At 47.2% G+C, this 20417-nt stretch overlaps 1 protein-coding gene across 1 annotated transcript in view; it reads right to left on the reverse strand.

Annotated features, from left to right (window-relative positions):
* The window catches only part of LOC137439444 (cytospin-A), a 301742-nt gene extending 284644 nt beyond the window's left edge, over positions 1 to 17098 (reverse strand). Inside the window, exon 1 of the mRNA XM_068135203.2 lies at positions 16755 to 17098. Coding sequence (XP_067991304.2) covers positions 16755 to 16788 — 34 coding nt within the window. The 5' untranslated portion in view covers positions 16789 to 17098. The remainder of the gene's footprint in view (positions 1 to 16754) is intronic.
* Positions 17099 to 20417: the final 3319 nt, after the last annotated feature.

Here is a 20417-nt window from a genome sequence, read left to right on the forward strand (position 1 = left end):
CATTAAGATATTTTATTCCCCATGGAGAGTTCTTTACAATGAGCCATGTCTCAATTTTTTCTGTTCAGTACTTTTGGAGATATAGCGGTGCAATTTTTTTGCCGTTTTTCCAAGATGGCGACCGAACCACGTGACTGATGACGTCATCATTAACATATTTCATTCCCCCTGGAGAGTTCTTTACAATGAGCCATGTCTCAATTTTTTCTGTTCAGTACTTTTGGAGATATGGAGGTGCAAATTTTTTCGGTTTTTCCAAGATGGCGGCCGAACCACGTTACCGATGACGTCATCAATTGGGCACAGTCTATTCCAGGCCAAGACGAATATGTGTGCAAAGTTTGGCGATTCTCCGTGCAACGGTGTAGACGCAGTGCTGCAAACAGACAGACAGACAGACAGACAAACAGACAAACGAACAGATCAACATACTTGCCGGAAAAAATTTTCCGGCAAGTAACAAACAAACGAACAGATCAACATACTTGCCGGAAATTTTTCCGGCAAGTAACAAACAGATGAAAAATCGGTCAGAGACCGAGGACTTGCCGGAATGTACTTTTTTATCGGCCATTTAGAACAAATATGGCGGCCGAACTATGTGATACATGACGTCATCATTAACATATTTTATTCCCCATGGAGAGTTCTTTACAATGAGCCATACCTCAATTTTTTCTGTTCAGGACTTTTGGAGATGTGGAGGTGCAGAGTTTTTCGGTTTTTCCAAGATGGCGGCCGACCACGTGACTGATGACGTCATCATTAACATATTTTATTCCCCATGGAGAGTTCTTTACAATGAGCCATGTCTCAATTTTTTCTGTTCAGCACTTTTGGAGATATAGTGGCGCAACGTTTTTCGGTTTTTCCAAGATGGCGCCAGAACCACGTGACTGATGACGTCATCATTTACGTATTTTATTCCGCATGGAGAGTTCTTTACAATGAGCCATGTCTCAATTTTTTCTGTTCAGTACTTTCGGAGATATAGAGGTGCAAAGTTTTTCGGTTTTTCCAAGATGGCGGCCGAACCACGTCACCGATGACGTCATCAATTGGGCACAGTCTATTCCAGGGCAAGACCAATATGTGTGCAAAGTTTGGCGATTCTACGTGCAACGGTGTAGACGCAGTGCTGCAAACAGACAGACAGACAGACAGACAGACAGACAAACAGACAAACAGACAAACAGACAGACAAACAAACAGATCAACATACTTGCCGGAAAATTTTTTCCGGCAAGTAACAAACAAACAAACAGACAAACAAACAGACAAAGACAAACAAACATACAAATGAAAAATCGGTCAGAGACCGAGGACTTGCCGGAATGTACTTTTTTATCGGCCATTTAGGACAAATAGGGCGGCCGAACCACGTGACCGATGACGTCATAATTAACATATTTTATTCCCCATGGAGAGTTCTTTACAATGAGCCATACCTCAATTTTTTCTATTCAGGACTTTTGGAGATGTGGAGGTGCAGAGTTTTTCGGTTTTTCCAAGATGGCGGCCGACCACGTGACTGATGACGTCATCATTAACATATTTTATGCCCCATGGAGAGTTCTTTACAATGAGCCATGTCTCAATTTTTTCTGTTCAGCACTTTTGGAGATATAGTGGTGCAAATTTTTGCCGTTTTTCCAAGATGGCGGCCGACCACGTGACATATGACGTCATCATTAACATATTTTATTCCCCATGGAGAGTTCTTTACAATGAGCCATGTCTCAATTTTTTCTGTTCAGTACTTTCGGAGATATAGAGGTGCAAATTTATTCGGTTTTTCCAAGATGGCGGCCGAACCACGTCACCGATGACGTCATCATTGAGGCACAGTATATTAGAGGGCAAGACCATTATGTGTGCAAAGTTTGGCGATTCTCCGTGCAACGGTGTAGACGCAGTGCTGCAAACAGACAAACAGACAGACAAACAGACAAACAGACAAACAGACAAACAGACAAACAAACGAACAGATCAACATACTTGCCGGAAAATTTTTCCGGCAAGTAACAAAGACAAACAAACAGACAGACAGACGCAAATGCAATATCCTCTCCACTCTTCTGGCGAGGGTAACAAATAAAAAGACGACACAAGGAACTTGGACGCAGGAGGCCATTTGGCCCATTAAGCCTGTGCTACATCTACACCATATTCAATCTAGCAGTTTATCAATTTAAATGAACTTTAGAATGGAGGAGATGGGATGACAACAGTGGGGAAAGCACCAGGGTGTGTTACACACATAATGTGACAAAAAAAAACATTTAAAATAAAATAAACATTTGGAGGGAGTTTTAGGAAGGGAGCAAACTCGGTTGTAAGGTGAGGCAGGAACAAACACAGACAGCACATTCACCTTTTTAGGAAACCACGACACATCTCAGACATCGCAATCATGACACAGGTGTACAATCACCTCATCCATACCTCAGGCTACCGACCATTCCTGCCAATTTACATGTACCCCTCTATCCCCGCAATGCTTATGCGGTGTATATTTTAATAATTCTAATTTGACCCTATCAACTCTTTCTGCTGCTACTACCTTTCCAGAGAGACCATTCCATGCATTTACCACTCACTGCGTGACAGGACTCACCTGTCTTATAACCATGATAACCATCCTCTTCTTCACTCTGAAACTGTGGCCCCTGGTCCTGTTGATTTTGTTTGATTTTGTACCTTCCACATTGATTTTGTTCATAACTTTCATCATCTGAAACATCTCAATCAGATCCCCTCGTAATCACCTCCTTTATAAACACAAAAATCCTGTCTTCTTCAGGCACTCCTCATAGCTTAGTCTAGCTGGGCCTAGAATCAGTCTTGACAATTTATGCTGAATCTCCATACCCGTTACATTTATTGATGTTAAACTGCATCTGCATCTATGAAAGTATCCATAGTTTCTTGAATTGAACAGAGGTGGGCGGTCCGCTTCGAAAGTCCGCTTATCCGCTTATCCGCTGCAGCGGACTAACGTTTTCGAAGCGGATAAGCGAATCGGAACAACCCCCGGAAACCGAAGCGGATAAGCGTAAGCGGACTACCGAAAAATTAAAGCGCATCGCGATTCGCCAAATCAGCTGTTAGCCTGAGCCGTTACTCTAGAATTGTGAATATTTATTTAAGTGAATAATAAGTGAAACCCTAACAACTCGGCTCTCGCCCAATCTCTTCCCGCTCGAGTTCCGTGATGCTTGGGTAACTCTATTTCTCAGGCATAACACGCCGCTCCCGAGCTCTGCCTCGGTCGAGCGCGTGTTCAGCTACGGGTCGGACATCCTCAGGCCTAAGAGGTCGGCCCTGGCTGCACCGAACTTCGAGGCCCTCGTCTTCATGAAGGGCAACCTCCAAATCCTCAAGAAGGCCCACGAGGTGGAGGAGGAAGACGAGGACTAGTCAACAGACTGCTAGTGCTAGTCTGTTGACTAGTAGACTCTCTTGTCAAAGAAAGGACGGGCAAATTGATTTTTCTTTAATGTAACTTGCATATATTAAAATTATATTTAAATTAACTGTAGAGTAGAGTAGAGTCGAGTGGAAAACTTTATTTCAATAAATTTTGAATAAATTTTATTTAAATAAAAATGTATATTTTTGATCTTAAAAGCTTTGTTTGTCTTTGTAGTAGTTAGAAATGGCTATTTAGGCTTAAAAAGCATTAAATTCCCTTTAGAAACGTCAAAAATCGCTTTAAAAACGTCGAAGCGCTTTTAAAAAATCGAATCGAAGCGGATAAGCGGATAAGCGGTAAGCGGACTAAGATTTTCGGCCGCTGAAGCGGATAAGCGAATCGGACTACACGGGCTGGCGGAGCGGATAAGCGGTAAGCGGACTTAAAATTTTCCGAATCGCGCCCACCTCTGGAATTGAATGCCCCCCCCCCCCCACTCTGTCCAATTTACCTCCAAGCTTTGTGTCATCTGCAAATTTAGAAAGATTACTCTCAACTCCATTGTCCAAATCATGAACGAGAAAACAGGTGAAAATGCAAAGCCCATCTGCATTCGTTGGTATTCAGACGTCTTCTTCTTCTTCCATATGCTCAAAATAATGAAAACAGTTTTAGTCTAGTAGGTAGACTAGGTCCCCTTGCACCCCCCGGAGATATACTTCTAATCAGTGTTTCTAGATTGGAAAAAATGTGTAGAAAATGACTAGCTATGGCCCCAAGCTGAAAAAATGTCCCACATACCATTTTTATGCAAATTACTGCTGCCATTATCAAAAAAACGATTTTTGACATATCTCAGCCAATATTGCAGATAATTGAAAAATGAAGGTGTCTAGACCCATGTTTTGAAGGGCATAGATCATGATAGAACTATTCATAACATGATTACATGTGTCTATGGTATACTAGTATGCATATTAATGCTGTAATTACAAAATAATCAGTTTTACAAATGATAAGGATACGTTAATACTGCAGATAACTTAACATGGTACATAAGGGGTCTAAACCCAGGTATTTTCAAGGTTAAATGTCAACAAGATGCTCCTGAGTCTTGCATAGGGGCGGGACATTGGCAGTAACATTGGTACCACTCAACTTTTCTTCCCACCATTGACTTTGTATTGCGAGAGATTTTCACTTGCTTATTTAAAGGTTTCTCACCCAGCCCACGTAAAATCTACCAACTCCTGCTGTTAACTCCCAAACATATTTTTTTATGTTATCCAATCACAGTGCAGAAATGACAGACTAGAGATCCAAATTAGTGCTGCTATAGCTGCCATTTTACATTTCCATCCATGTAACATGCGCGCTCGCGCGCTCGTATCAATTGGTAATGTCGCGCGCTCGTATCAATTGGTAACGTTGATGTTATTGAATACCTCAGTTGAAAGTTCAGTCTTCCATTCCATCTGTGTGTTGTTCTTGGTATTCATCCTCCAATCTAGCCAGGTAAGATGCTAACTATAATGTTACTCACACTCTTGACTTCAGTTTCTGCATGAAATCATAAACAGGCAGAATAACAGCTGAGCCAGCTAGCACCATGTTAGCTAACGTTAAAGCTAGCCTCATCTATGTACAGTATGTTCCTAATGTCGGTGTAACTTAAACTTTTGTTAATGCCAAACATGAGACATATCTGTTGACTTCTGTATATGAATTGAACCAGAAAGAGGCACGACAGCTGAGCTAGCTACAGTAACTTAGCACAATGTTTCATTGGCCTAGATAGCTAACGTTAGTGTGGAAGAATTTAGATGTTTTAGCTATTAGCACTTTTGATGCCACTAAACATGGTTTAGTCAGCTAAAAAGTACCCTAGTGTAGAACATGACTCAGAACCTCTGTTACCTCACTGAAAACTCAGAGCCTCCTTTCACAGGCACTTTTAACATCATTCGTGATTTCTTATTTGTCATTTAACAGTGATGGTAGACATCGACAGCAAGCATGCCCAAAAGAAAACGGAGTGTAGAACCTGCAGCCCAAAGCTCTCCTCCTACATGCATCCTTCATGTACCATCCATGTCTGATCATGGGGATTTCACGCCCCTCCGTAAAATTAAAGGATCTGCTTCAGAAAAACTGCAACTGCTTCAAAAGATCCGGGATAGACGTCTCAACCAACCGCATGACTCCCCATGTCGTATGCAATCAGTATGTGATCAGATCCCGGCAACTCTTCCTGATGACCTAGAAAGAGTAGGATATCACAGCAAGTGTTATAAGCACTTTGTCCGCCACTTTCATCGTCTGGGAGATGATACAGAACCAGGGCCATCAACCTCATCATGGCATCACTCTCCTCGTAAACCAGGAGGTTCTGCTGAACCCATCTTCCCGCCAGAGTGTATATTTTGTGAGAAAGTTGAGACCAAAGATGCTCATCGCAATACTGAGAGGCCTACAACCTTCCCATCCTTTAAAAACAAAGAAAATGCATGGGAGCAAATCGAAACACGGGCTGAGAAAATGGGTCTCTATCGACTCCATCGAAAGGTGAAAAACAAAGACCTCTTTGCATGTGAGGCCAAACACCATCCGTCATGTTTTAAAGCTTTCCGCACAGCATTCTACAACTATGAGCGTGCGATTCACAGAGCCGAAGCACCAAAGGAGCAGGCTTGCATGTCAGCCGCCCATGAAAAGGCATTCAACTCAGTACTGGAACACATTCAAACCCAGGTCATCCAGCAGAATAAAGTTCTACAGCTTTCTTCCTTGCGCTTGCTCTATGTCGAGGAACTGAAACTGAATGGATATGAGAACTCAAATTATCGGTCAGAGAAACTACTGAAACGCCTACAGAATGACCCAATCAAGGAGCATATCCACTTCACGAAGGTTGATCATGACAAATGTGATGTCATTTCTTTCTGGCTTGTGCACAGCTCAAACATAACAGTTTCCAATGCTCTCGCACGAGCATTCACACTCGGAAGCACAAACAAGAACCAAAATGTTGCCCTCCAACTTCGCCAGGGTATTCTACAGGCTTTCAGAGAGTGTAAAGACCAACCATGGCCACCAACAGCTGAAGACATGGAGCTCAATCCTGAAGACATCCTACCTCCAGACCTTGTCCGCTTTCTCAGCGTGCTAATGACTGGCAAGGAGGGCATCGAGACAGAAAAGGTGAAGCGTCTGGTCTTCTCCATTGGACAAGATCTGTGCCGTGCAGTGTCAGATGGAAAATGGAAGTTACCAAAGCACATTCTCCTCTGTGTGACTGTAAGGCACCTGTTCCGAAGCAAACAGCTCACCACAATACTACACAGGCTTGGACACTCTGAGAGCTTGTCAAGTCTCAGAGTCAAGATGAGCCATTAGACCTGGGAGAACTCATGAAGTACTGCCTGATGCCAGTGCCTCCTAGCCTTGGGACACCAGATGGGTTCTTCTGCAAAACCAACAAAGCCTCCATTCTGCACTACCTTTTAGAGGACACCACACCACAAGATCTGCAATACCCCAAGGATGCCCTGTTCATCCAGGATGGAATGGCGCTGCTGCATACCCTTGCCAACCTTCCCCCAACATGTGGTGAGATATGCTTGCAGGTGCTTGATCAGATGGTGGCCAAGCAGCACTTTCTGTTCTCCACTGACAGTTACCATCCTGAGTCAATCGAAGCGCAGGAAAGGCTGAGGCGGGGCAGCTCAGAGAAGATCATTCTGGCTGGACCAGCAACCAGGAAGCCATATGACTTCAAAATGTTCCTTGCAAATGACGACAACAAAAAGCAGATGTGCCAGCTTCTTCTGAAAGTGTGGAGTGGACAAGAGGCAGCTACCAGGCTGGAGAGAACAGAGATGGCTGTGCTGATCGTGGAGGGGAAGGCCCACCAACTTGCCTCAACGAATGGCAAGGTAAAATTGAAAGCCCTTCGTGAATGGCGATTCAATTTGTAATTTTTCCTGAAAAAAAGGTGATTACCTGTGATGTTTGTCTAGATCTGAAACTGGCAGTGACTGGTGATTGAAATGCGGTGCCTTTTTGTGTTTCAGGTCGAGGTACGTGAACTCCCCACGATCTACAGCAACCAGGAAGAGACTGATACCAGGGTGGTTCTGTACCTCCATCATGCTGCTACCATCGGATACAAGAACGCTGTAGTCAGAACACCGGACACAGACATCCTCCTGATCCTGCTCCACCATGCCCACAACATCAAGCTGACGGTGTACCTGGATACAGGGTCAGGGAAGCATCGCCAACTTGTCAACGTCTCTGAGCTGGCAGAATCCCTGGGAGAGGACTACTGTGCCACTCTCCTGGGGTACTATGTGTTCAGCGGAGAAGACTGCACCAGTGCCTTCAAAGGGAAGGGAAAAGTCGGGCCCTTGAAAAAGCTGGAGAAGAATACCAGGTTTCACAGGGCATTCGGTGAACTGGGTGACAACTGGGATGCCAACCCTGAGGTGGAGAGGCAGTTAGAAAAATTCACCTGTGTGATGTACGGCCAGAGTCGCGAGTCATCAGTGGACATTGTCCGTGCCAAGCTGCTACGAAAAATGGTGGGAGAGGACAAGACCCTCACATCCAAGTCCAAGGTTGATCTGGCTCGCCTTCCTCCATGCCAGTCTGCCCTGAAGCCGCACATCCAGCGTGTGAACCACCGCGTAGCATTGTACAAAAGAGCCGATCAACCTATCATCGAAAAGCCAAAACCTTATGAGGAGCAAGGATGGATAAGGACTGATGAAGGACTGTTGAAACCAATGTGGTCCAGTGGTCCCATCCTACCAACCTCACTGGTGGATCTTCTGAACACAGGAGAGCACGAAGAGGAGGAGGAAGAGGAAGGAGAAGAAGAGTTTGACTCTGACGATTTCGATGAAAATGATGATGACTGACTCAGTGTAGAATCACTAATGCTAATGATGTTTATCTAAAACAAGCAAGAGAAGAGTGGTCACATTGAGTGCTAGGACTATTTTGACAGTTGTAATATTTAGAAAAATAAAACTTTGTGTTAACGTCTGTGTAGACGGACCTTAATATGAGTCTATTATTTCGTAAAACTGTGATTATTTTGTAAATAAAGCACTAATTAGCATACTAGTATACCATAGACACATGTAATCATGTTATGAATAGTTCTATCATGATCTATGCCCTTCAAAACATGGGTCTAGACACCTTCATTTTTCAATTATCTGCAATATTGGCTGAGATATGTCAAAAATCGTTTTTTTGATAATGGCAGCAGTAATTTGCATAAAAATGGTATGTGGGACATTTTTTCAGCTTGGGGCCATAGCTAGTCATTTTCTACACATTTTTTCCAATCTAGAAACACTGATTAGAAGTATATCTCCGGGGGGTGCAGGGGGACCTAGTCTTCCTACTAGACTATTTAACATAAAATACAAAATTAAAATTGATGATTTTATGCAGCCTTGACCTTTGACTTTTTGATATAAAAAAAACAATTGGCTTCTAGCTTTTGATTGGTGAACCAATTCAGTGATGCAATATGCAAATTATAAAAAATTTCAGGTCAATCGGGTGAAAATTGGCAATTTGATGTGATGCTGACCTTTGACCTTTAGACCAAATTATTAATTTGCCTTCTCCATATTATTGTAATAAAGATTTTTGAAAATCTGATGACAAAACTCAAATGGCAAATTGAAATTTCAGGTCAATTGGATGAAAATTTATGATTTTATGTGACGCTGACCTTTGACCTTTTGACAAAATTAAAAATTTGCTTTCTCGTATTACCATAATAAAGCTTTGGTGCAAATTTGATGAAAATAGCTCAAATGGTAAAAAAAGAAGTACGAGCGGACAGACACAGAAGTGATTACAAACCCGTCTCCCGCTGTGCAGGGGATCGGATAATAATAAATAGTTGTAGTACTGACCCCTGGGTTACCTCACTAATTATAACCTCTCAACTCACGTCCTCCAATTCACAGACATTTTGCTTCCTATCACTATTTCAGTTTCCAATCCATCTATAGCTACAACACAAAACCTCAACTTAGCTAAAAACCTCCTCTGGGGCACCTTATCAAATTGAGATATATAGGCCTATGCTACATCAACTGCACTTCCCTCATCCAGCCAATTAGAAACTGCTTCATCAAACTTTTTTTTTTGCTGCCTTCAATTGGTTTATATTTATTCATTGGTTCCTCATCGTCCAATCCCCAGTTGACATTTCAAACATCTTCCGCACAACTAAAGTTAAAGGAACAGATCCTCTCGTTCCCCAATTCCGATCTGGATCCTTTATTAAATGCCGGTAGTGGTGTTCCACTGCTACTCTCTCTAAATTCGTTCACTGCTACTCTCTAGTCCTATGGTACCTGTCCTGACTCCAATGATCTGTTAAAGACATCACATGATGATTATATACTCTGCCACCTACACCGACACTCTCGGATGTGTATTATCTGCCGCTGAAGCTTCATCATTCCTTCATCTTCCTCGCTGCTGATTTCCTTCCTCCACTCCGACCTGGAACTCCTCCAAATGCCCTTCCTCACCCCCCTCAGCTAGATTCTCAGCTATTGGTAAATCCCCCTGACTGTTCTTCAATAAATGATGAAGCAAAATAACGATTGAACAAGCTCACCATCTCACTTTTCATCACCAACCAATGTCCCTGTGCTATTCCTCAATGGACCAACACTTCTCTCAACCTATTCTGTACCCCTTGTGGACTTAAAAGGATTCTTTGCTATTTTTGTGGAAATGACTCCTAGTGGGTTAAAGATGCCTAGTATAGTACAGTTATTTCCTTAGTGAGTGTCTCAGCATAAGCGTAAAGTAATTAAATGTCATATTAGATATGCATCGCCTATGTAAGTAATAGTTATATGACATCAACCTTCCCTATTGTATGTGCAGTATGTAAAATTACCAACCCTTTTGAACCATTTTTTTACTGTTCTCACCCCTGTTAATAAATGTGTCTTTTTGCATTCTGGTAGGCCTGAGGGCACCAGTTTAATGTGGGGAATTCCGTCGAGCAGCCCGAGCCGAGCTGCGGTCGTGAGAGGTCACAGAGCTCACCGGTACCCCGGGCTGAACAGCAGCCAATGGTGAGTGAGAGTAGAGTGGCATAAAGCGTCATAGATGATGTGCAATGCCGACACTATAAAAGGTGAGAGCAAGAAGGAAGTGAGGATTATTTAATTTTTTTAAGTGATTCTTCACCATTGGGAGATAGGGCCAAAAACGATACATAGCAGGATATCTCAAAAAGTTATGGATGGATTGGGACAAAACTTGTTGGACAGGTTGTGTGTGTGACAAGGAAGAATCGATTTGAATCCCTGCTGCCCGATACTCTACATCTCTGCCAAATTTCGTCCGAATCTCCACAACGTTTTGAGATATTTTGTTCACACACGGACAGACAGACAAACAAACAGATAGACAGACAGGGGTGAAAACATAACCTCCATCCACCTTTGGTGTCGGAAGTAAAAATGTGGGTCTAAGTATATCCAGGGGCCCTTTTTATTCATCGAATATTCCCTCCGATCAGACGTACACCGACTTAGCGACACGTCGTGTTTCTGACAATTGTTGAGCATCAAGGTAAATGAGCGACTTTGTGATTAATCTTGGAGGAATAATTAAATAACTATAACCCATCTTTTTTTTTTTCCTCTCTCTACTAAGAAAATCAATGGTGTTAACAGGAAGCCACCTTTTTGGCCAATCTTGCAGTTCTTCCCCGCTGCCCCTTTGCGCTTGCTATATTTTTAGCGTGTTTTGTCCAAATGTGTTTATGATCCGCGTTTATCAGAATCATCTTGATCTGCGCTTCAAGGATATAATGCAAGAATGTTGCATGGCAGGTACGACATAGGTGAAGTTGGCCACGTGGTCTCTGTCTCTGTCCTTTAACGGGTCCAAATATTCACACCAACTTGCCAGTAAAAAAGCCTTTGGCTCAGGTCTTTCAAGAACCAGATAGCCAGGCATGACATTTGACCAAAGGAAATTTGGATTGGGCATTATTATTGTTCCGGGTGCCTGAGATAACTCACCAACTTTTCACAAAACACGCCTTGGGATCAATAACATCCATAAACTGGTGTTTGCAGGCGGGTCAACCAGTTTAACGTGCATCTGAGAGATGGCGCACACATCGATGCCTCGCCATGCATGTGAAACCAGGATGGCAGTTTATAGCTGGGTCGACATTAGAACCCAGGCTACACGGCCGATTCAAAGTTAGCTGCACTCTGCACATTATCGTATGATCTGATACAACCAATCCCCATTTTATAACACACAAATGCTGCCACCCATCTCCTCCCCACACAGTATATTTTTAATGTAGGAAACCAAAACTTTGCCCATCAATCTGTACACTCGAGTAATCAAGAAAAGCAATCAGTATCCATGATGTGTTTATAATGTTTTTATTTTTCCTTTGGGCTTCATTGCAGTGCAAGTACCATGCCTCTCAACAAAATGGGTGTGTGGCAAGAACCATGCCCCACACCATGGGTGCATGGCAAGCACTGTGCCCTACAACGTGGGCGTGTGGCAAGCACTGTGCCCTACAACGTGGGTGTGTGGCAAGCACCGTGCCCTACACCATGGGTGCATAGCAAGCACTGTGCCCTACAACGTGGGTGTGTGGCAAGCACTGTGCCCTACAACGTGGGTGTGTGGCAAGCACCATGCCCTACAACATGTGTGTGGCAAGCACCGTGCCCTACAACGTGGGTGTGTGGCAAGCACCGTGCCCTACAACGTGGGTGTGGCAAGCACCGTGCCCTACAACGTGGGTGTGTGGCAAGCACCGTGCCCTACAACATGGGTGCGTGGCAAGCACCGTGCCCTACAACAAGGGTGTGTGGCAAGCACCGTGCCCTACAACATGGGTGTGTGGCAAGCACCGTGCCCTACAACATGGGTGTGTGGCAAGCACCGTGCCCGACAACATGGGTGCGTGGCAAGCACCGTGCCCGCCAACATGGGTGCGTGGCAAGCACCGTGCCCGCCAACATGGGTGTGTGGCAAGCACCGTGCCCGCCAACATGGGTGTGTGGCAAGCACCATGCCCTACAACGTGGGTGTGTGGAAGCACCGTGCCCTACAACATGGGTGCGTGGCAAGCACCGTGCCCTACAACATGGGTGTGTGGCAAGCACCGTGCCCTACAACGTGGGTGTGTGGCAAGCACCGTGCCCTACAACATGGGTGCGTGGTAAGCACTGTGCCCTACAACATGGGTGTATGGCAAGCACCGTGCCCTACAACATGGGTGCGTGGCAAGAACAGTGCCCTACAACATGGGTGCGTGGCAAGCACCGTGCCCTACAACATGGGTGTGTGGCAGGCACCCTGCCCTACAACATGGGAGTGTGGCAAGCACCGTGCCCTACAACGTGGGTGTGTGGCAAGCACCATGCCCTACAACATGGGTGCATGGTAAGCACTGTGCCCTACAACATGGGTGTATGGCAAGCACCGTGCCCTACAACATGGGTGCGTGGCAAGAACAGTGCCCTACAACATGGGTGCGTGGCAAGCACCGTGCCCTACAACATGGGTGTGTGGCAAGCACCGTGCCTGCTGTACAAAATGGGTGCGTGGCAAGCACTGTGCCCTACAACATGGGTGCGTGGCAAGCACCGTGCCCTACAACATGGGTGTGTGGCAAGCACCGTGCCTGCTGTACAACATGGATGCGTGGCAAGCACTGTACACTACAACATGGTGTTACGGATTCGTCACTTCCGTTGTTGTGGTTTTCATCCACTGTAAACATTTTTGGTTCCATGTACTATTATTGTTATCGTTTAAGTGAAATAGATATTACTATTTTCCAAAAGGTAAAAAAGTTAATGTTTTAAATGAAACCGGAACCGGACGACGACGAAGAGGAAGAGGAGGAAGGGAAGGCGGAGCGAGTGAGTTGGACAAGAAGCCGAGCTGCTTCAAGGTCCTGAACGAACGTTGGCGAACGAGGGTCACGTGTGAACTTTGGGTTTCCTGGGAAAGGGATTCCTGCGACAGAGTTGTTATCGCTGTGACAGATAAACCTGCGTGACAGGTTTTGCGATCGATTCCGACGAGAATTTGCGGTCGATCTCACAAGTCTTTCAAAGTCTAAGTCCTGTTTTCCCTTTGGTTTGAGGTGGGACAGAGATCGAGAGTATGTCTGTGTACATGTGCGGGGGAGGGAGGGGAGGAGGAGGGGGAGTACACATCTGTGGGTTTTGAATGGGGAGGGAGAGGAATAGGGCAAGAGTGAAGGTGTGTCTGTGTGTGTGTATGTTTGTGTGTGTGTGTGCGGTGTGTGTGCGTTTGCATGATAATGTAAAGTGCCATGAGGGTAGTTTACTCTGCTTGATGGGGCTATATATATATATAGTATATTTTTTTTTTAAACACCTTTAGAGGCCATTTTTCCCGCAAAGCGGGGGTTGGCCTTTTTCGGGAACCGTGGTTGTTGTTGTTTTTTTGGTCCCTTTTTTGAAGCAATGTTTTACGGCCGGATGCCCTTCCTGACGCCAACCCTTTTTGCCGCCTTTAACGACAAACAGGGAATTACCAGTGAACTGGTACTCAATTAGCCGACCTCGGAAGGATGACAGGCTGAGTCAACCCCCCTGGCGTTAATTCAGCGATCGACCGGGATTCGAACCCAGGATCCTAGGATCCTAAGCCGGCACCCTAGCCGCTAGCCCAACACCAGGGATGGGGCTATATAAGACTCCTTTATTTTTATTATTATTATCTACAGCTCTGGGACAAACAACCAAGACAGAGCACTCACAACACGAAGCGAGCAGACGCCATGACACCGCAGCGACACACACACACACACACACACACACACACACACACACACACACACACACACACACACACACACACACACACACAGAGAGAGAGATACAGAGAGTGAGAGAGTTACAGAGAGAGTGTGAGGGACAGAGAGAGACTGAGGTACAGAGTATGAGGGACAGAAAGAGAGAGGTATAGAGTGTGAGGGATAGAGAGAGCGAGTGAGACACAGAGAGAGAGAGAGAGAGAGGGAGAGAGAGAGAGGGGTACAGATAGGTACAGAGAGAGAGGCACAGAGAGAGAGAGTACAGAGAGAGAGGTATATAGAGAGAGGCACAGAGAGAGAGAGAGAGAGAGAGAGAGAGAGGCAGAGAGAGAGTTACAGAGTGTGAGGGACAGAAAGAGAGAGGTATAGAGTGTGAGGCATAGAGAGAGTGAGGCACAGAGAGCTAGGCAAAGAGAGAGGGACAGAGAGAGAGGAGAGGCACAGAGAGAGAGAGGTACAGGGAGAGAGAGGTACAGAGAGAGAGAGGTACAGAGAGAGAAGCAAAGAGAGAGAGGCACAGAGTGGTACAGTGAGAGAGGTACAGAGAGAGAGGCACGGAGAGAGAGCTACAGAGAGAGAGAGAGGTACAGAAATAGAGAGAGGTACAGAGAGGAACAGAGAGAGAGGTACAGAGAGAGAGGTACAGAGAGAGAGGTACAGAGAGAGAGGTACAGAGAGAGAGGTACAGAGAGAGAGAGGTATAGAGAGAGGTACAGAGAGAGAGACAGAGGTACAGAGAGAGAGGCACAGAGACGTACAGAGAGAGGTACAGAGAGAGAGAGACAGAGAGAGAGAGACTGAGGTACAGAGAGAGAGGTACAGAGAGAGAGGTACAGTGAGAGAGGTACAGAGAGAGAGGTACAGAGAGAGAGGTACAGAGAGAGAGAGGTACAGAGAGAGGTACAGAGAGAGAGAGAGAGGGGTACAGAGAGAGAGAGAGGTACAGAGAGAGAGGTACAGTGAGAGAGAGGTACAGAGAGAGAGGTACAGAGAGAGGGGTTCAGAGATAGAGAGAGATACAGTGAGAGAGGTACAGAGAGAGAGGTACAGAGAGAGAGGTACAGAGAGAGAGGTACAGTGAGAGAAGTACAGTGAGAGAGAGGTACAGAGAGAGAGAGGTACAGAGAGAGAGGTACAGTGAGAGAGGTACAGTGAGAGGTTGCAGAGAAAGAGGTACATAGAGGTACAGTGAGAGAGGCACAGAGAGGTACAGTGAGAGAGGCACAGAGAGGTACAGTGAGAGAGGTACAGTGAGGTACAGAGAGAGAGGTACAGAGAGAGAGAGGTACAGAGAGAGAGAGGTACAGAGAGAGAGAGGTACAGAGAGAGAGAGGTACAGAGAGAGGGACAGAGAGAGGAACAGAGAGAGGGACAGAGAAAGGGATAGAGAGAGAGGTACAGATAGAGAGAGAGAGGTACAGAGAGAGAGAGGTACAGTGAGAGAGAGGTACAGTGAGAGAGGTGCAGAGAAAGAGGTACATAGAGGTACAGTGAGAGAGGCACAGAGAGGTACAGTGAGAGAGGTACAGAGAGAGAGAGGTACAGAGAGAGAGAGGTACAGAGAGAGAGAGGTACAGAGAGAGAGGTACAGAGAGAGGTACAGAGAGAGGGACAGAGAGAGGGACAGAGAGAGGAACAGAGAGAGGGACAGAGAAAGGGATAGAGAGAGAGGTACAGAGAGAGAGGGACAGAGAAAGAGAGGGACAGAGAGAGAGAGGGACAGTGAGAGAGGTACAGAGAGAGAGAGGTACAGAGAGAGAGAGAGAGAGGTACAGAGAGAGAGAGGTACAGTGAGAGAGAGGTACAGTGAGAGAGGTACAGAGAGAGAGAGGTACAGAGAGAGAGAGAGGTACAGAGAGAGAGAGAGGTACAGAGAGAGAGAGAGAGAGAGAGGTACAGAGAGAGAGAGAGAGAGGTACAGAGAGAGAGGGGTACATTGAGAGAGGTACAGAGAGAGAGAGGTACAGAGAGAGAGAGAGAGAAAGAGAGGGACAGAGAGAGGTACAGTGAGAGAGGTACAGAGAGAGAGAGAGGTACAGAGAGAGAGAGAGAGGTACAGAGAGAGAGAGAGGTACAGAGAGAGAGAGGTACAGAGAGAGAGAGGTACAGAGAGAGAGAGAGGTACAGAGAGAGAGGGGTACATTGAGAAAGGTACAGAGAGAGAGGTACAGTGAGAGACGTACAGTGAGAGAGGTAGAGAGAGGAACAGAGACAGAGCGAGTCCACAGAGTGAGGCACACAGAGTGAGGCACACATAGTGAGGCACACAGAGTGAGGGACAGCGGACAGATGTGGGAGTGACGGTGGGAATGGGAGAGACAGAGACCGAGAGCTGGGAGTTCGGCAAATAGACATCGGTTCATCGACACTTCCCGTAAATACCGAAATGATGACAGAACATCCCGGACGAGTGACGACCCGTACCAGCACACGTACGAGACACGACGTACGTACCCGAGCGATGCCCGGCCGTGCCCGCGTTCCCCATCGCAGCTTCGACTTTGGAAACTTCGCGCCAAACTTGCCGTCGGGAGCGCCACGTGTATATGGCTAAGCGAGGAGCATGGCGATTATCGGTCTTGGAGGGAGGGTAAAGGATCGACGAAGACAGAACACGAACTCAGACCCACGGAGGAAGCGACACGTACAGAGTGAGGAAGTGAGGGACACGGGCGGATTGCATCGTCCCCACCTCCTTGGCCTCCGGCGGAACGATCACGTTTCAGCGCTCGGGCAGAGGGACGAGTTGGGAGAGGACGGAGGATCCAGTGGACTGGGAGGGAGTGAAGGCGCGTGATCCAGTGGACTGGGAGGGAGTGAAGGCGCGTGATCCAGTGGACTGGGAGGGAAGGCGGCAGGCGGGTGATCCAGTGGATTGGGAGGGAAGGCGGGTGATCCAGTGGACTCGGAGGGAAGGCGGGTGATCCAGTGGACTGGGAGGGAAGGCGGATGATCCAGTGGACTGGGAGGGAAGCCGGGTGATCCAGTGGACTGGGAGTGGAAGGCAGGTGATCCAGTGGACCTGGAGGGAAGGCGGGTGTTCCAGGGGACTGGGAGGGAAGGCGGGTGATCCAGTGGACTGGGAGTGAAGGCGGATGATCCAGTGGACTGGGAGTGAAGGCGGGTGATCCAGTGGACTGGGAGGGAGGGAAGGCGGGTGATCCAGTGGACTGGGAGGGAAGGCGGGTGATCCAGTGGAATGGGAGGGAAGGCGGATGATCCAGTGGAATTGGAGGGAAGGCGGATGATCCACTGGATTGGGAGGGAGGGCGGATGATCCACTGGATTGGGAGGGAGGGCGGGAGATCCAGTGGATTGGGAGGGAGGGCGGGAGATCCAGTGGATTGGGAGGGAGGGCGGGAGATCCAGTGGATTGGGAGGGAGGGCGGGAGATCCAGTGGATTGGGAGGGAGGGCGGGAGATCCAGTGGATTGGGAGGGAGGGCGGGAGATCCAGTGGATTGGGAGGGAGGGCGGGAGATCCAGTGGATTGGGAGGGAGGGCGGGAGATCCAGTGGATTGGGAGGGAGGGCGGGAGATCCAGTGGAATGGGAGGGAGGGCGGGAGATCCAGTGGATTGGGAGGGAGGGCGGGAGATCCAGTGGATTGGGAGGGAGGGCGGGAGATCCAGTGGATTGGGAGGGAGGGCGGGAGATCCAGTGGATTGGGAGGGAGGGCGGGAGATCCCGTGGACTGGGAGTGGAAGGGCGGAAGATCCAGTGGAATGGCGGGAGAGTGTGAGCAACTTGCTTTCGTCCAGGTGGGAACACAGAAGGCTTCATGAACTTTCTGATTGGCTGTCAGGTGACAAATCGCAGCCATACAGGTCTCATGGCCAAAAGCCTCGACTCCTCGACCATTCAATAACAACAATTTTACCACGAATGACCTGAACGGGATCACCACACACTCATTCCCACCGCAGCTGTTTACATGTCCTCGCTCACGGGTGTCCATTTGTCCGCACGGCTCACCCCGGGTGTGCATTTGTCCGCACGGCTCACCCCGGGTGTGCATTTGTCCGCACGGCTCACCCCGGGTGTGCATTTGTCCGCACGGGCTCACCCCGGGTGTGTATTTGTCCGCACGGCTCACCCAGGGTGTGTATTTGTCCGCACGGCTCACCCAGGGTGTGCATTTGTCCACACGTTCACCCAGGGTGTGCATTTGTCCGCACGGCTCACCCCGGGTGTGTATTTGTCTGCACGGCTCACCCAGGGTGTGCATTTGTCCACACGTTCACCCCGGGTGTATATTTGTCCGCACGGCTCACCCAGGGCATGCATTTGTCCGCACGGCTCACCCAGGGTGTGCATTTGTCCACACGTTCACCCAGGGCGTGCATTTGTCCGCACGGCTCACCCAGGGTGTGCATTTGTCCGCACGGATCACCCCGGGTGTATATTTGTCCGTACGGCTCACCCAGGGCATGCATTTGTCCGCACGGCTCACCCAGGGTGTGCATTTGTCCACACGTTCACGCAGGGCGTGCATTTGTCCGCACGGCTCACCCAGGTTGTGCATTTGTCCGCACGGAACACCCCCGGTGTGCATTGCCGTCTGCTTGTCGGAATGCTCGTTGCCATGTCAACGAGATGATGTCATCATGTTGAAAGAATGCAGAGAGCGAGTAAAACTAAACGTGAGGATCCCAAACGATTAGGACCGACCTCAACTTGCCTTGTACAACCACAGGTTTTGTTGTTTATCAAATTATGTACGCTGTACATTTGTATCATTGTTGTAGTTGTTCGACATCGTGTTAAGCTATCTTTCTTTCCTAGCTCCCGTTTTGTTACCGAAGACCCTCTCATGCTGGACGAAATAGAACTAGAACTAGTGGTGCCATGTGCGTCTCCATGTTTTGTTCAGTAAAACTGAACCGTCTGCTTGTCGGAACATCTCCCTCGAATAAAAACATCTCCCTCTAATAACACATTTGCTTATACACCTCTCTGTTCCTTCGTTCTCTGCTCTCCTGGCTGTCAATCTCCTATTCTTCTGTTCCTGCTTCTGAACCTGTCCTGGAATCATTCATCCCCCTTAGGAATCCTTCATGCCCTCATTTAGGGAATTTCCCCAGATAGTTTTCACGGTTTAGTTTTAAAATGTTTAAACTTCCCCTGAAGTGTTGTATTCTGTTGTAGTTTATAACACACTTTTCTTCGTCTTCTTCTTTAAAAGGTTGTTTTCGACTTGCTCGCCAAATCTCTTCATTTCAAATAAAAATTCAATCTCTTACAGTTCTTCCTTCTTACATTCCCTAAACTCACCTGCATCCACCCCTCCTCCAACGTTTTTAAATGGATCTCTGACTCGAAAATCACAAGAAACTCATTTTGCAATAAATGTTCGTTTTCCATTAATCATCAAACACTTTCTAAAATCCAAACTCAACCCTCCCCTCCCAAACTCCCCCTCACCCCTTCCCTTCAAATCTCCCTACCCTCCTTTTTTCTCCAATTCTCTCCTCTCACCCCTCCTCCTCAAAGCGTCCTCCCCACTTCCTCTCCCTTCCAACTCTTACCTCCATCCCTTCCAACCTTCTTCCTCGCTCTGCCCCCTCTCAAACAACACCTCACTGTGCCTCACCCAATCACCATCAAACCTTTTGTCCTCCTCATCCTTCCCTTTCTCCTAGCTCTTCTGAAATCTCCGACACACTATCAACAGCTCTCCCTACCACCTCCTCCTCTTCTTCATCTCAATCTACCCCCCCCCCCCCCCCCCCTGTTATGTATCCGATGCGTCCCCTTCCTCTTCTTTAACGGTATGGACCTCAAACATCCGGGGCCTTAGCTCAAACCTGATTGATCTCTCCATGCAGGTTGCTTCTGACAAACCAGACTTAATCTGCTTAACGGAAACTTTCCTCCTTCAAGATGTCTCTGATTCCTTAATATATCTCCCTGGTTACTACCTCCTCCGGTATGATAGGCTCGATGCCGTTGCGGGCTCAAATTGGTTTTCAACTTTGGACCTCAAGAGTGGGTATTGGCAGGTGGAGATGGATCGGGCAGGGAAGGAGAAAACGGCATTTTCCACAGGTAAGGGGCTGTATCAGTTCACTGTGATGCCGTTTGGTTTGTGTAACGCCCCCGCCACCTTTGAGAGATTA

The sequence above is a fragment of the Myxine glutinosa genome, chromosome 14 (genome assembly GCF_964187855.1).
Source record: "Myxine glutinosa chromosome 14, kmMyxGlut1.1, whole genome shotgun sequence".
NCBI classification, from domain to species: Eukaryota; Metazoa; Chordata; class Myxini; order Myxiniformes; family Myxinidae; genus Myxine; species Myxine glutinosa.